Source organism: Emys orbicularis, chromosome 7 (genome assembly GCF_028017835.1).
Source record: "Emys orbicularis isolate rEmyOrb1 chromosome 7, rEmyOrb1.hap1, whole genome shotgun sequence".
Taxonomy (NCBI): domain Eukaryota; kingdom Metazoa; phylum Chordata; order Testudines; family Emydidae; genus Emys; species Emys orbicularis.
In genome coordinates, this window is record NC_088689.1 from 80,192,516 (window position 1) to 80,208,517 (window position 16,002).

The 16,002-nt window shown below is 51.4% G+C and overlaps 1 protein-coding gene across 1 annotated transcript in view; it reads right to left on the minus strand.

The window, feature by feature from the left end:
• Nucleotides 1–4,496: 4,496 nt before the first annotated feature.
• The window catches only part of TRAIP (TRAF interacting protein), a 61,063-nt gene continuing 49,557 nt past the window's right edge, over nt 4,497–16,002 (minus strand). Inside the window, exons 12-16 of the mRNA XM_065408133.1 lie at nt 8,355–8,510; nt 8,053–8,101; nt 6,531–6,656; nt 5,816–5,866; nt 4,497–5,100 (exon numbers count right to left, since the gene is read on the minus strand). Coding sequence (XP_065264205.1) covers nt 4,969–5,100; nt 5,816–5,866; nt 6,531–6,656; nt 8,053–8,101; nt 8,355–8,510 — 514 coding nt within the window. The 3' untranslated portion in view covers nt 4,497–4,968. The remainder of the gene's footprint in view (nt 5,101–5,815; nt 5,867–6,530; nt 6,657–8,052; nt 8,102–8,354; nt 8,511–16,002) is intronic.

Below are 16,002 nucleotides of genomic sequence, written 5' to 3' on the forward strand. Positions count from 1 at the left end.
GTAGAGCTGGGAATTACTCCAGATCTACCCAATAGCAGGCTAGCATCCTAACCAGTTTAGCCAGAGGCCTGGTGGATTCTCCAGTCCAAGTCAGGACTGCATGTCTTGCCAAGAGAACTGCTCTAGCATAAACAGCGGTCATGGGTTTGATGGAGAAGTCTCTGGGTGCGGTTCTTGGGCCTGTGCTCTGCCAGTCAGAGTAGGTCACAATGGTCCCTTTTGGCTTTAAAAGCTATTAATGAAACCACTAGATCATCTGTCCTCTACAACACCTAACCAAAGTGGCCCTCCTTGGTCATCCAGGAGCCAATACCCACGTGCCTGTCCCAGACATTAGGCCAGGAACTGGCAGCCAGAGCAGCACTGTGCTGAAAAGGTTGGCGCAGAAGAACCTGACCTCCCCTTCCCATGCAAAGGCCTGGTCTAGGCTAGTTAGGTCAATGTAAGGCAGCTTACCTTGACCTAGCTCTGTCAGCGTCTATGCTACAGTGTGCCTCCTGCTGTGCTACACCAACCTAAAACTCCACTTCTGTGAGAGGCATAGCGATTAGGTCGGCGTAATTAGGTTGACTTAGTGTCCGTGTAGATGCTGTGTTGACCGTTCTGGCTGTCAGCCCCTAGCGGCTGAGAGCCCGAGCCCTGCCACTCCAGGGCTGACAGCACAAGCCCCACCGGGCTATGAGGTGGTGGTGGGGCTCCAGCTGTCAGCTCTTGGGTGGCAAGGCTCCTGCTGTTAGTGCTCCACCTCAGTTGGTGCAAGTGCTGTTGATGAGGACATTTACCACCGACAGAACAAGGGTAGTGTGGACATGAACAGCTGGTTTCATTACTGTGGTGGCAGTAGGTCGACCTACCCGACTTAATGTTGTGTAGACATGCCCACAGTAGCACCAACACAGGGTCAAGCTAACCTGCCCTCACCTGGCTTTAATCTACCTGTAATTCAGTGCTGAGCTAAGGGCCAGGTCTATCAAGCCTCCGAGGGCCTCCTTCCCAGCACCAGGAGCTGCTGCAAGCTGAGGAAAAGGGGATGGAGCTAGGCATCCTGACTCCCCTCAGGACCGTTTCCAAGCTGGTGCAGAGTCAGTTTCAATTCCTGGAATGCCTGGTTGTCGGGTGCCTGCTACTGTGGGGTGAGTGCCTCAGTGCCGGCTGCACTGCGCTAGAAAGCTTTAGTGTCGGGCCACCCAATCCCCCTGCCTTGTAGATAAACTCCTGTCCCAGACCTGCTCCCTGGCTCCATCCCTGTGCTCCCAGTAGCTGCTCATCCTCCTCCATAGCCAGACTCGAGAGAGCAGCTACTCAGCACCTGACTAGCCACCATCCTTCTCCAAAGAGAGCTGGTTTGCTCCCCACCTTGATACCCTGCAGCATTTAACCTCCATGTGCCCCCAGGCCTCCTCACACTTCTATGCGACCCCTAATGCGGGCTTGGGATGCATCAGGCGAGGTATTTCTAGTAGAGATAAGGAGGTGTTAGTACCGTTATACAAGGCACTGGTGAGACCTCATCTGGAATATTGTGTGCAGTTCTGGTCTCCCATGTTTAAGAAGGATGAATTCAAACTGGAACAAGTACAGAGAAGGGCTACTATGATGAGCCGAGGAATGGAAAACCTGTCTTATGAAAGGAAACTCAAAGAGCTTGGCTTGTTTAGCCTAACCAAAAGAAGGCTGAGGGGAGATATGATTGCTCTCTATAAATATATCAGAGGGATAAATACCAAGGAGGGAGAGGAATTATTTAAGATCAGTACCAATGTGGACACAAGAACAAATTGATATAAACTGGCCATCAGGAAGTTTAGTCTTGAAATTAGACGAAGGTTTCTAACCATCAGAGGAGTGAAGTTCTGGAACAGCCTTCCAAGAGGAGCAGTGGGGGCAAAAGACATATCTGGCTTCAAGACTAAGCTTGATAAGTTCATGGAGGGGATGGTATGATGGGATAGCCTAATTTTGGCAATTAATTGATCTTTGACTATTAGCGATAAATATGTCCAATGGCCTGTGATGGGATGGTAGATGCGGTGGGATCTGAGTTATTACAGAGAATCCTTTCCTGGGTGTCTGGCTGGCTTGTCCACATGCTCAGGGTTTAGCTGATCGCCAGGGCAGATTGGCAGAGGCCCTGGGGGTTTTTCGCCTTCCTCTGCAGCGTGGGGCACAGGTCACTTACTGGAGGATTCTCTGCATCTTGAAGTCTTTAAACCATGATTTGAGGACGTCAATAGCTCAAACATATGTTAGGGATTTATTGCGGGAGAGGGTGGGTGAGATTCTGTGGCCTGCGTTGTGCAAGTCAGACTAGACTATCATAAGGGTCCCTTCTGACCTTAAAGTCTATGACTCTATAATACTTTCCCACCCTCCCTCCAGCCAAACTCCCCCACTGGTCATCTCCCCCTCACTGCCCCAGTGATCCCCTCACTGAGGGCCCAGCCCATCGATCAGAGCTGCTGGAGGGAGGGAAAATTAGGGAGCCATCCAGGATTCCAGCCCAATGCTCCTGTGACAGCCAAGGGATTGATCACCTCCACGCCACATGTAGGGGTAGATGCTGGAAAGCCCCATGCAGAGCTCCAGCTCCACCCAAGGGTGCCAGCCCACACTCTGGAGATGGAACGACCGACAACTCTGAGCCTGGCCTCTGGCCATTTATCTACCATAGCTCCACCACTGCAGCTTCTCAGCTGCCAGCTTCATGCCCTGCCCAGTGTCCTTCTCCTGAGCAAGTCACTTCACCTTCTCCATGTCTGCCTCTAGTGGAGCTAATGCCCACCTCAGCGTTCATTGGGAACAGTGGCTGGTGTTCCATGGACGGTGGTGCTCCCCTTTCTCTGCTACCATAGATACCAGGGAGTAAGATACCAGGGCACAGCAGCTGCAATACTTTAATAGGCCCCACAGGACTTACCAGACTGGCTCAGAGCAGAGGCCCATATAACCCAGGTCCCTGCCTCCATCAGTGGCCTGCACCAGCTAGCTCAGAAGAATGTGCAAGAGTGTCTCAGCTACTTTCAAATTCTGTTCCCCAGTGAGAGCCTGGCTCCCTGAGTGCAATGGAAGAAGCGAGACCTTTGCTGAGAAGAGACAGCAGCAGCCACCTCAGGTTACAAATCAGCTGGCTCCATATTGTACACCACATTTATTTAATAAAGGCACACGTTCTCAGGGACATACAGGAATCAGGGCACCCACACAGCACGGGCTGGGCACTGACACAAACAGCTGCTGATGCTGAAATCAGTGGAGTTAGTGCTCTGCCTTTAATCCATTCATTTTGGTTTCCAGATAAGCCTGTACCAATGCTGGATCTGTCCGGCCAGCTCTCTAACAAGCCATGCTCACTAGCCAATTCATTATAAACAGCACAATTTGAAGAGGGCTCCATTGTATCAGGGCAAGATCTGGAACAGAACCACTTGGGAAATGTGAGACACCAGACTGAGCTTAAGGCCAATGACAGCAGAATAAACCCTCCTCTAGCAATCAGCAGCCCCATCATATTTCTTTCCCAGTAAGTGTAACTGGGCTGGTAATTTGTATTTAACACTCAAGCAGCAGTAGGGAGGGATCCGTCTCAGAGGAGCATTTGTAAACTCATCATATCATTTTAAAAAAATTGATTAAATATATAAAAATATAAGTTCCAAACCAAAGTTTGCAGAGCATCCAGAAAATCATAGACGCCTGCCCCTTTAAGAGCCTGGTACAGAGACGTGAAGTTCTCGATTCTGGAAAATAAAGCCCTACAGCAGTGGCGAGCTGGGAAAGGCCACCTGCTCCTGGTGCTGCTGAGCTAGAAACGCTAAGATCACCCCATTCCCCACTGCCTCATTACAGACCCGCCTCCTCATCAAACCTGTGCATGCCAAGCAGCTGCTTGGGGGTCAGATAAAACAGTACAGTGCCGATCGCATGCCCACTGTACAGCAACAAATCACACACAGTTTTGCTCTATGGATAATCGGCAGGCTGGCTACCCGCTGGGATGGCAGACACAGCAACACAGAATGGTTGTCTGCCATGGATTCCGGCCTTGTCCCTTCCAAAGCAGTCTCCTGCTAGGCTAAGTCCCCAGCTGCCATGACTAGGTGTAAGGTGTCAATGTGAGGTGTCTCCCCTGGCTCTCAGATTAAAAACCAGATTCGTGCCTGAGGCAGACTCCTCCTTTCAGGTGGGGTTGCACCAGGCATGCTCTGGCCCAAAGACTCCAGGATAGGGAGAGGATTGCCATGCCGCCCTACTAGCCAGGACAGTTGGAGATGAAACATCCAGCATAGGGAGACTGCCCATCCCTGCCGTGGAAATCAGCTCTGGATGCTACAGGCTAACAGACACTGGATCCCCTTCCTCATCTTCAGGGATACGATATTCCTGAAACCAAGCTAGAGTGCTTTGTCCCCCAAGGGGCCCGTCCCCACCAGAAGTGCCAAAGCCTCAGAGACCAGGGAAGCAGGGCGAGGAAATTCATTGTTTATTCTCTGCCAACAAAGGCTCCTGGGGGAAATGCAGCCTCGTAAGGCCAGGCCCGAACCAATCAGCAGCCAGGAGATTTCTAAGTCTGATTTGGCCCACACTTTACTGCATTGCCTAGGAGTGAGGCCGAGATGAGTCAAACCAAGCGGAGTTGAGGGATCCACACACCCCACCCACAGGGAGTCCTGAGCGCTTGAGCACAAACCAGTGACCTTGCACGTCAGGCAAAGGCAGGCAAGTTGCTCAGTGCCAGGAGCCCCATCTCCCAGGACAGCTGGCAGTACATGGCACATCCTGCCTCGCCATGCTTACGGTGTAGTCAGTCTGGACTGGATCAACAGCGAACTACGAAAGGGCAGTTTCAGCCCCTGGGAGAGTTCTGATTGACACTGTGTGTTGGTCCCAGCGCCTTGGTTCTGCAGAGATGTAGGTAAGCCCCAAGGCTTCTGCCCACGCATGCCTAAGTGACCAGGAAAGCCTTCAGCTTTACTGAAGGAAGCTGTCCAGTTTTGCCTGGCTGGTGCCAGAGGAGGAAGCTGCTGCAGTTGTGGATGCTGGCCTGGAGACGTTCCTCTTCCTGCTCTTTACAGCTAAGGGACGGATCTCCATTGGGTTTGTCTGAAGGGAAAACTGTCAGGGAAAACAAGTCTGAAAATGGGGAGCAGGGTGATTTATTACCAGCTTCAGGATAGGATAGGCTAACTTTTAAATCAGGACCATGTGGAAGGGTCTCAGACCTGCCCAGAGAACATGGCCACACAAGTGACAGTCCAAGAGCTGCCAATTATTACATAGTGATCAGATGACTCAGATCCCCCATTCCTTGTGAATGACATGATTCACATACAGGTCAAATACAGCCCCAGGACCTGTGCCCACGTACATACAAGACCCACAGCAGCACAGTATCTGAGCCACAAGTTCCCAGATTGATCAGAATCTTGTAAGTTTCCCTCAAGAGTTCCCATCAACCGATTTGTCTCCCTTCCTCCTCCCCCAGTGCCTGGAGGACAGAGCTGTGTAGTGGGACTACACACCAGAACAGTGTCTTTAATCAGACATGTAGTTAGATATTCTGCTCTCCCACCTGGGCCATGTTTGGTGTGCAGTTTAACTTGGTGCATAGAAAACAGATTAATTAAAATCAGTCTTTTCTGTGGGCAAAGTGCTCACTTAAACAAGTTCCACCAGGTTCTCCCTTAAAGAGTCCCTAGCCCATTCCCAAGTGAAGCCCATGCATTAATCACCCTACATACTCGCCCCAAATGAGAGGGAAGCAAAGCAGAGCTTCCTGCCCGCTTATTTCCACAGCGCAGATGGTGGGGAAGGATACGGGCTGTATGAACTTAGTTCTACCTCCTAAGCCATCATACCCCATTCTCACCTAGAAGAGAAGAGAGAAAAGATATAACACCACGCAAGGTCTGCCTCTTGGGTGATGCTAGGTACTTCACCCAAGCTGGAAGTTTGCAGTGTACTGGAAGGGAGGGACAGTTCCAGGCACCTTATCGTGTACAGAATGCTTTGGTCAAAGCAGACTAGCAACTAAGGTGCCTGACCTGAGACAATAAAGAAGCCAGAGTTTCAGGAAATGCTGAGCAACTGCCCTCTCACGATCAGGACCCTTTGAGGGTCTCCAAGTTGGGCGCCCAAAGTCACTTTTGAAGAACTTGGCCATATTCTGATGGAAGCTTACACAACAGACAGAACCTCCCTTAAAGAAATAGGACCTTTAGTGGGAAACGTGGGGGAGACACACAAGCTGCCGAGAGCTATAGCAATGATGGTGGACAGGATCTCAGTGAAGGGCTATGGCCATTTGACTAGCTTCACAGTGCATGAGGGAAGACAGAGGGCTCTAAAGGGAAGTCTCTAGCCACATTTCTCACATCCACAAACACATAGGGAAAGCAAGAGTCTCGTTTTCATTCACTCCCTCTTAGATCACTCAGGGGGCTAGGATGCCTATGACTGACCCTTGACAAGCCTCCACCACTGGAGGGCAGGGAGCAGCATCCTTGCTCTGATTGGCCAGGGCACATACTCACAGCTCCCGTGTTCTTGTGTGGCCCCAGCAGGCTGCCCACAGGTGGCTTCCTGGAAAGAACCGAGTTCCTGATGAATGCAGGAAAGAATTCTTCTAGAGGGTCATCCTCTGGCTCACCTGCCCAGTTCTGTCCCAGGAAAGAGAGGAAAGGCAGCATGAGCAGCTTTACTCCCTGAATTTCATTTACAGAAACAGATAGCACTGAAAACCTTACCAAGCAGCTTAGGAATTATTGCTCATGTACCCCATGGTTTACCCTTTTAACGTGGATCATGGAACTGCAGCTTCTCAGCTAGTGAGTATCAATGTCTATGGTTTCTTGCTATTAAGAACAAAGCTTGGGAGCAAGTGTTTGTGTTTCATGTGGCTAATAAGACCAGCTCTCTTCAAAGTGTTTGCCCCCAGGATCCTTAGAGTTTAACACCACTGGTGTCATTGGCAATAGCAATAGTGTGTGTGCCAGGTGAGTGCACTGTAGAAATGCCCAGAAACTATTAAGAACGGATGGCCTGCAAGCCTAGAATAGCCCTTGGACTTGGGCAGCTGTGTTAGAGCATTTGTATGAACACTGTCTAGGCCAATGGTTTTCAGACTTTTTTCCTCGTGACCCAGTTGAAGAAAATTGTTGATGCCCGTGACCCAACATAATTATATCTTTTAACTAGCGTTTTCATAAAATCATAATATTGCAATACATTCCAGCTTAACCCACTTTACATAACTAACACTAGACACTAGCCTTAGTAAGCCTATGGTAAGGAGTGTGGGAGGTGGCCCTGGGTAGGGTAGAGGGTGGGGTTTGGGGGTGAGGGCTCTAAGGTGGGGCCAGGGATGAGGAGTTTGGGGTGCAGGCAGGCTGCCCCAGGGCTGGGGCCAGAGGACTCCCCACAGCCCTCTTCCCATTGGCAGCAGCTAGCTCCAGGAGAAGTGCCTCTCTTCCTGCTGGCAGGCAGCAGCTAGCTCCGGGGGAAGGAGCCCCTCTCTCCACCTGCTAGCAGGCAGCAGGGAGTATGGAGTTTTGGGGGAAGGGCCTCCCTCTCCCCCTGCCAGCAGGCAGCACGGAGCACAGAGCACCAGGGGAAGGGCCTCTCTCTTCCTCTGCATGGAGCTCCATGGGAAGGGTCCCTCTCTCCTGGCTGGCAGCAGCGAGCTCCAGGGCTGGGGGAGAGGCCTGCAGCAGCCCTGCAAGACCCAACTTGCTCCTCTCCCCAGTTCCCACCCACCCCCTACCTCTTTCCTCTCCAGGTCCCTGCTGTGTGGCCCTTTGTTGCCGCGCAGCAGCTCTAATCATTATAATTTGAATCAGCAGTGCCTGACATTCTGCGACCCAATACTAGGTCGGGACCCGTACTTTGAAAAACACTGGTCTAGGCGATGCACCTTGGAGCATGTATTGCAGTACTAAGATCAGAGCATGATGGTTGTACAGCCCAAGCGGAGGGATATTCTGGTCAATTTCTTAAGTCTATTACCAGATTGAGAATAGCAGGGGGATCTAAGAGGCCAGCAATTGGTTACTTTACCTCCACTGTTTCCTTCAAAACTTTTTTTGCTAGGTTTGTCACAGGAGGCCTGTAAGAAATCAGATCAGTGAGTCGGACATCTATCTGCTGTAGGTTCACTGCTTCAGAGGATTGCAGCCATTAGCAGAGAGTTTGCAGGGGAGAGGAGCTGCTAGATGGAAGGCCAAACAAAGATTAATGTCTCCTGGTGCAATTAATCAAATGGGTAGAGATCCTGAAGCTCAGCAAAAACGTGAGCATTAGAGGGACTGAAGCTTGGTCCCCTTGGTCCCACCTAGGACTGGAGAAAGGGGAGAACTCACGGCTTTTTATCCAGCTTGGGTTTTTTTGCAGGGGTTGTGATTGATTTGTGAGGCTGATGCTCAGGCGTCTCGACATCAAAGATGGTGTCCAGGTCGATCTTGTGGTTATGGGCCGGGCGGTGGAGCTTTGGGCTCAGCAGTTCCACAGGAGCAGGGCTGCAAGGCCATTTCAGACACGTTAGCCATCACCATCAAGTTACATACCGTCCACCAGACAGACAAGAGAGAGACCTTAATGCTCCAAGCTACGCTGTCTCTCAGGAGCAGCGGTTGTAACTACTTATATCTTGTCATGGTGCCAGAACCCCTGCTCAGGATGGGTACCCCAGTGCACAAACACAGAAACTGAGGTCTCAGATGACAGCCCAGAGCTAGCATTCGTTGCACCACAGAACTGCACACATTCATGTAAGCTTCTTCCCTTCAATTTCAGCAGGCTTGGCAGAATTCCATTTTTTGTTATAATTTCAATAGATAATGTTTATTTTTATGCTTTTTAAAATTCTCAATTTAAATGTTCAGTTTCAGGAAATTATTGGGGGGGTGTGTGTCAGACAATTTAATGACAACAGATGCAGAGATTCAAAAAGTTAAAGATTTGTAACGGTTAAAAACACAAAACGGCCAACATCACATCAAAATCTACAAAGTAAACAGCCTTACATCAATCATTAGTTCTCAAGCAGCATTTTTCTTTGCCTAGCTGTAAATTACCATTACCATTGATGGAAATATGTTGGCATCAGTTTGTGTATGTACAGTGAAATGGATGTTCGTCGACATTTACTGATAAAAATCAAATCTTTCCAAGCCTAAATTGAAGGCACTTGGGTCAAGATTATTTACACCCAAAGCCTTTTCCATCCAGAGGGTCTGAGCCCTGTTTGAGGAAACTGTACCACATACTCCTTATAGGAGTGCACCTCGAATGCTGCTGCTCAATCTAGTTCACCCCACCTGCCATCCAGAGGTGGGGAAGTTACATTGTTTGGAAGGTACTGTAAGCTCAAAGGCATTCCAGCATCACCACATCACGTTCAAGCCTAATATACAAGCTAGCCTGCTGGGAACTCCTTTTCAGCACAGCCTTTCACCCCAATGTTCTTAACTAGGATCCCAAAGTTGATAGATCTAACAAATCCAGAGTAGTTACAATGACACTTCTCTAACGTTGGGTTATAACAGCAGCCACTAGGAACAAAACTGGAGTTTCACTTATAACCTACCCCTTCATTTTGTTCCCTCAGAGCTTTCCAAATCACACCTGAGTCCCTCTCCGAACACATGCTTCCAGATACCTACAAACCCCTGTCCTCCCATCAACCTAATATAAGTGAGAGGGGATGAGAAAGATACAAAAACAAAAACAACAAAACCAGAGTTCTTTGAGATGGTTCTGCACATTCACACTTATGGGGACTGCACCGCCTCCTTCTAGCAGGGTCAGCAGGGCTCTCCCACACCATCCCAACACACTGAGGGCAAGGCAGTAAAGGGGGTGGGGAGTCCTCATCACCTGTGTTCCTTCCACTGCAAAGCCAGAGACAGAACAAACAAGGACTCTGACAGGGAGGGGAAGGCAGGTGGGAAGGGTAAGCATGCAGAGCCATCTCGAGGGATGCCGGTTACAAGTAAGTTAAGTTCATTTTTTCGAGTGGCTCTGCATATTGCCACCTATGGGACAGACTGAGGAGCAGTGCTCAAACTCACCTGGAGATGGGAGCAGAGTCCTAACCGAACAGAGACTGAAGCACCGCTTTATCAAATCCAGCATCTGCCCTAGAGATCAAGTCCAAACCATAGTGCCTGGTTACAGTGTGCACCGAAGTGCAGGTTGAAGCTCTGCAAATTTCAACGACTGGCACCTGCCTATGACAAGCGAAGGGAATGTGATCACACTGAAGCAGGTACAGGAACTTTTGCTAGCGTGTAAATCAGCAATACACCGTTTAATCAAGGGAAAGGCTGGGAAAAAACAGTTACCTTTTCCATAACTGGTGTTCTTCGAGATGTGTTGCTCATGTCTATTCCACAGTAGGTGTGCATGCTCGCCACATGCACCGGTGCCAGAAGATTTTCCCCTAGCAGTACCTGTAGGGGGGGAGCGCCCCCCCGCGACCCCTGGAGTGGCGCCTGCCTGCTGCACGCTCCCTCCACCCTCAGTTCCTTCTTGCCAGACAACTCCGACAGAGGGGAAAGAGGGTGGGATGTGGAATAGACACGAGCAACACATCTCGAACACCTGTTATGGAAAAGGTAACTTTTTTCCCAGCCTCTCCCTTGATTAAACAGTGTATTGCTGATTGTTACATGCTAGCAAAAGTTCCTGTACCTGCTTCAGTGTGATCACGTTCCCTTCGCTTGCCACAGGCAGGTGCCAGTCGTTGAAATTTGCAGAGTTTCAACGTGTGCTTCGGTGCACACTGTAACCAGGCACTATGGTTTGGACTTGGTCTCTAGGGCAGATTCCACAATAGGTTATTCCAAGCTATATCTGTTGGAGGTGGGTAGGAGTTCACAAGTTCCCAGGATGGAGGACAGCCCTGCCAAACCTGGCATCATCCCTGGTTTGGGAGAAGATCGCATAGTGCAAAGTGAACATGTGAACCGAGGACCACGTGGCAGCCCTACAAACGTCCTGGATGGGGACGTGGGCCATGAAGGCAGCTGACGAGGCCTGCGCCTGGGTTGAGTGTGCCCTCACAACGGGCGGCGGGGGAACGCCTGCCAGCTCATAACAGGACTGGATGCATGAAGTGATCCAGTTGGAAAGCCTCTGGGTGGAGATCGGCTGGCTCCTCGCCGGCTCAGCCGAGGCGACAAACAGTTGCGAGGACTTTCTGAACGGCTTATTCCGCTCGAGGTAGAAAGCCAGAGCCAGCTGCAGGTCGACCGTGTGGAGGCGGTGTTCCTCACTGGATGCATGAGGCTTGGGGCAGAGGACTGGTAGAAAAATGTCCTGACTCATGTGGTATGCGGAGACCACCTTAGGGAGGAACACAAGGTGTGGGCGGAGCTGGACCTTGTCCTTGTGAAAAACCGTGTACGGGGGTTCAGAGGTCAGGGCCCTGAGCTCCGAGACTCGTCTAGCCAACGTAATAGCAACCAGAAATGCCACCTTCCATGAAAGGTGAGACCAGGAGCACATGGCCAACGGCTCAAATGGGGGCCCCCGTGAGACAAGCTAAGACCAGGTTTAAGTCCCACTGCGGAACCGGGGGTCTAGAGTATGGGAAGAGGCGACTGCAGAGATACCAGCGGCGGCTTGCCTCTGGAGTGCGGGGCCGACATGGGCGGGGCTCCGAGCACCGGCATGGACATGACCTCCTGGGCCGCCTGGAGGGTTTCGGGTGTGGAAGGCATCCGGACATCTGGAGAGGCCTGTTCCAAAGAGGCCGGGCTACTCCGCTCTACGTGAGTTGGAGGCCTGGGGCCCGATGGGGATCGAGGACTTCCCGACATGGGCCTAGCCTCTTTCCGAGACTTCCCTCGGTGCCGTTGCGAGGAGGGAGTCTTGGTCCTCTTGGCGTGTCCCTTGGATGGGAAGCGGTGCTGACTGGTCGAAGGCACCGGCTGATCGCCGCGTACCGACACCATGGTGCCCGGTACCGGCTCGTTGCGGTGTGCCGGGGTCAGGGTCAGTGCCGACTCCATCAGAATGGCCCGGAGCCTAATGTCTCTTTCCCTTTTGGTCCAGGGCTTAAACGATTTGTAAATTTTGCACCTTTCGCTGGTGTGGGTCTCTCCCAGACAGCTCAAACAGTCTGTGTGCAGGTCGCTCCTTGGCATAGAACGCCAACAAGAACCGCACGACTTAAATCCCGGGGCTCGGGGCATGCCCCGGCCCAGGCTCACTGACTAACCAAACTAACTAAACAGCTAACTAACTACAGGTACTAAACCAACGAACAGTTCTGGGGACGAGCTACAGCGAAGCTCCGACGCACCTTCACTGGCGGCAAGAAGGAACTGAGGGTGAGGGGAGCGTGCAGCTCCCCTTATACCGCGCCAGGCAGGCGCCACTCCAGGAGTTGCGGGGGCGCTCCCCCCCCATGGGTACTGCTAGGGGAAAAACTTCCAGCACCGGTGCACGTGGCGAGCACGCACACCTATTGTGGAATACACATGAGCAACCACTTGAAGAAGAAACCATATAACCCATGTGGTGTTTAGCATACAGCACAAACAATCTAGACGATTTATGACAATTTTTAGTTTTAAGTAGTAGGCGAGAGCCCGTCTGGCGCATACAGTGTGTAGGATGATTCCCCCTTATTAGAGTGCAGTTGGGGGGGGGGGGGGCAAATTACTTGTCTGACTGACATGAAAATCAGAGAGACAATGTCGGTGAGATAATACCTTCTATTGGACTGACTTCTGTTGGTGAGAGAGACAAGCTCATGCAGAGCTCTTTTGACCTGAAGAAGAGTTCTGTGTAAGCTTGAAAGCTTATCTCTCTCATCAGCAAAGTAAGTCTACAAAACATATTACCTCACCCAATTTGTGTCTCTAATATTCTAGCACCAACACTGCTACAATAACACTGCCTATGAAAATCAGACACCACCTTAGGTAAGAACCTGGGATCAGGTCTGAGACCTACCTTGTCCTTATGAAAAGGAGTGAAAGGTGGATCAGCCACAAGGCCATTCAATTCATTCACTTTCCTAGCTGACATGATGGCAATAACAAAAGCTGTTTTGATAGATAAATGCTAGAAAGAACACTCAGCCCAGGGTTCAAGGGGCATGGTCAACACCAAATTGAGATTCCAAGAACAGACAGCATACATTTAATAAACTTTTCATAAACCTTTTGACCGAACAAAGAAACAGCAATCCACTATTAAATAAAGTATGATACACAGAATTGGCTGCCAAAAGGACTTTTAACAATGAGTTAGATAAGCCCCAGACTTTAAGTACATTAAGTATTCCAGAACACAAGGAATGAAAGCAGATACAGATCAAGTTTTCTCATCTTCTGTCCTTAAAATCTGGTCCTCTTTAAACACTAATAGCTCTAGTGGGCTGTTTTCTACAGTTAATTAGCCTGCCCTGAACAGATGAAGAACATGACTGCTCAAGAGCAAAGTTCGAGCACCCATGCTGTCAAGTGAAGAGACGGTGGGTCTGGGTGAAAGATCTTGTCCTCCTGCTGAGATAGTAGGTCTGGAGACAGAGGAAGACACAGAAAGACTTTGCCAGACAAGTTGCAGAAGATAAGTAAACCACTATTGATGGTGTCAGGCTGGGGCAATGAGAATTATCCTTGCCCTGCCCTACCATCTTTTTCACTAACTTTCTGGATCAATGGCAAGGCACACATCAAACCCTTTCCCCGTGCAAAAGGAAAGCATATGACAAGGATAGACTGTCCCTGCTCACTCTGCAGTGGAAGAGGTGACTCTCTTTGTTGGAACTAATTGTGAACAGGTCCACCTCCAGTTAACCCCACTGGAGAAAAGACAGTTACCTTTTCCGTAACTGGTGTTCTTTGAGATGAGTTGCTTATGTCTATTCCACAATGGGTGTGCGTGCTCACCATGTGCACTGGTGCCGGAAGTTTTCCCCCTAGCAGTACCCATAGGGGAGCGCCCCTAGTGGCCCCTGGAGTGGCGCCTCTATGGCACGGTATAAGGGGCACTGCGCGCTCCCCCCACCCTCAGTTCCTTCTTGCCAGACAACTCTGACAGAGGGGAAGGAGGGTGGGATGTGGAATAGAAATGAGCAACACATCTCGAAGAACACCAGTTACAGAAAAGGTAACTGCCTTTTCTTCCTCAAGTGATTGCTCAAGTGTATTCCACAATAGGTGATTCCAAGCTATATCTGTTGGAGGTGGGTAGGAGTTCACAAACTCTCGGAACCGAGCACAGCCCTGCTGAACCCGGCATCTTCCCCGGTTTGGGAGACAATCGCATAATGCGAGGTGAACATGTGAACTGAAGACCATGTGGCAGCCCTGCAAATGTCCTGAATGGGGACATGGGCTAAAAAGGCAGCCGACGAGTCTTGCACCGTAGTAGAGTGTGCCCTCACAATTGACAGCCGGGGGGGGGGGGGGGGGGAGCTCAGAGGTCAGGGCCCTGAGTTCCGAGACCCGTCTAGCAGATGTGATCACCACCAGGAAGGCTACCTTCCATGAGAGGTGTGACCAGGAGCATGTAGCTAGTGGCTCAAAGGGGGGAACCTGTTAACTGGGCCAGCACCAAGTTCAGGTCCCACTGCGGGACTGGAGGCCTAACCTACGGGAAGAGATGATCCAAACCCTTAAGGAATCGGCCAGTCATAGCATGGGAGAATACTGTGTGCCCCTGCACCGGCAAGTGAAAAGCCGATATGGCCGCCAAGTGCACCTTGATGGATGAGGGCACCAGGCCCTGGGCTCTAAGGTGAAGGAGGTAGTCTAAAATGAGCTGGATTAGGGCAGCCAAGGGGGAGATGCCCTGCTCAGCCGCCCACCAGGAAAACCAAGACCACTTTGCCAAATAGGCTCGACGCATGGAGGGTTGCCTGCTTTCCAAGAGGACGCACTGAATGCCTTCCGAGCATGTCCTTTCCTCCAGGCCTAATCATTGAGTAGCCACGCCGTGAGGTGAAGTGCCACTAGATTGGGGTGGAGGAGATGGCCCTGGTCCTGGTCGAGCAGGTCCAGGCGGGACGGCAATGGCCACGGCGGGGAGGCCGCCAGGCTCATGAGGGTCCCGTACCAATGTTGCCTGGGCCATGCCGGGGCAATCAGAAGGATCCGGGCCCTGTCCGTCTTTATCTTTTCCAGGACTTTGCCGATCAGTGGGATTGGGGGGAAGGCACAGAGAAGCTGGCCTGACCAGGATAGAAGGAAGGCATCGGAGATAGCGCCCACACCCCTCCCCCCATGGAGCAGAACTGGGGATACCGGCAGTTCTGCCGGGTCACGAACAGGTCCACCTGGAGAGTTCCCCACTCTTGGAAAAGTCTGAGCATCACCTCTGGGTGTAGAGACCACTCGTGCTGATAGGAGAAGTCTTGGCTCAGGCAATCCGCCCGTGAGTTCTGGGTGCCCAGTACGATGGTAGGCCTGTAGGCAAATGTCATGGGCTATACAGAAGCCCCACAGCCTGAGGGCTTCCTGGCAGAGGAGCGGGCCCCGCCTTGCCTGTTGATGTAAAACATCGAGGCTGTGTTGTCCGTGAGAACCCTGACCTCCAGGTGCAAACGGAAGGCCACACACGCCAGCCGGACCGCCCTGAGCTCCTTGATGTTTATATGCAGGGCAAGGTCCTGCGCAGACCACAGACCTTGGATCTGAACGTCCCCCACATGGGCTCCCCACCCCAGGTCTGACAGTTGGAGAGTCGAGGCTGTGTTGTCCGTGAGAACCGTGACCTCCAGTTGCGAATGGAAGGCCACACACGCCAGCCGGACCGCCCTGAGCTCCTTGATGTTTATATGCAGGGCAAGGTCCTGCGCGGACCACAGACCTTGGATCTGAACGTCCTCCACATAGGCTCCCCACCCCAGGTCTGATGCGTCGGACATCAGCTCTACTGACAGGGGCCTGCCCCTGAACAAGACCCCGGGAAGCATGTTACCCAGGGAGGACTACCATTGTAGGGAGGCGATCACTGGCTTGGGCTCAGTGAGGACCTTGTCCATCCTGTCTC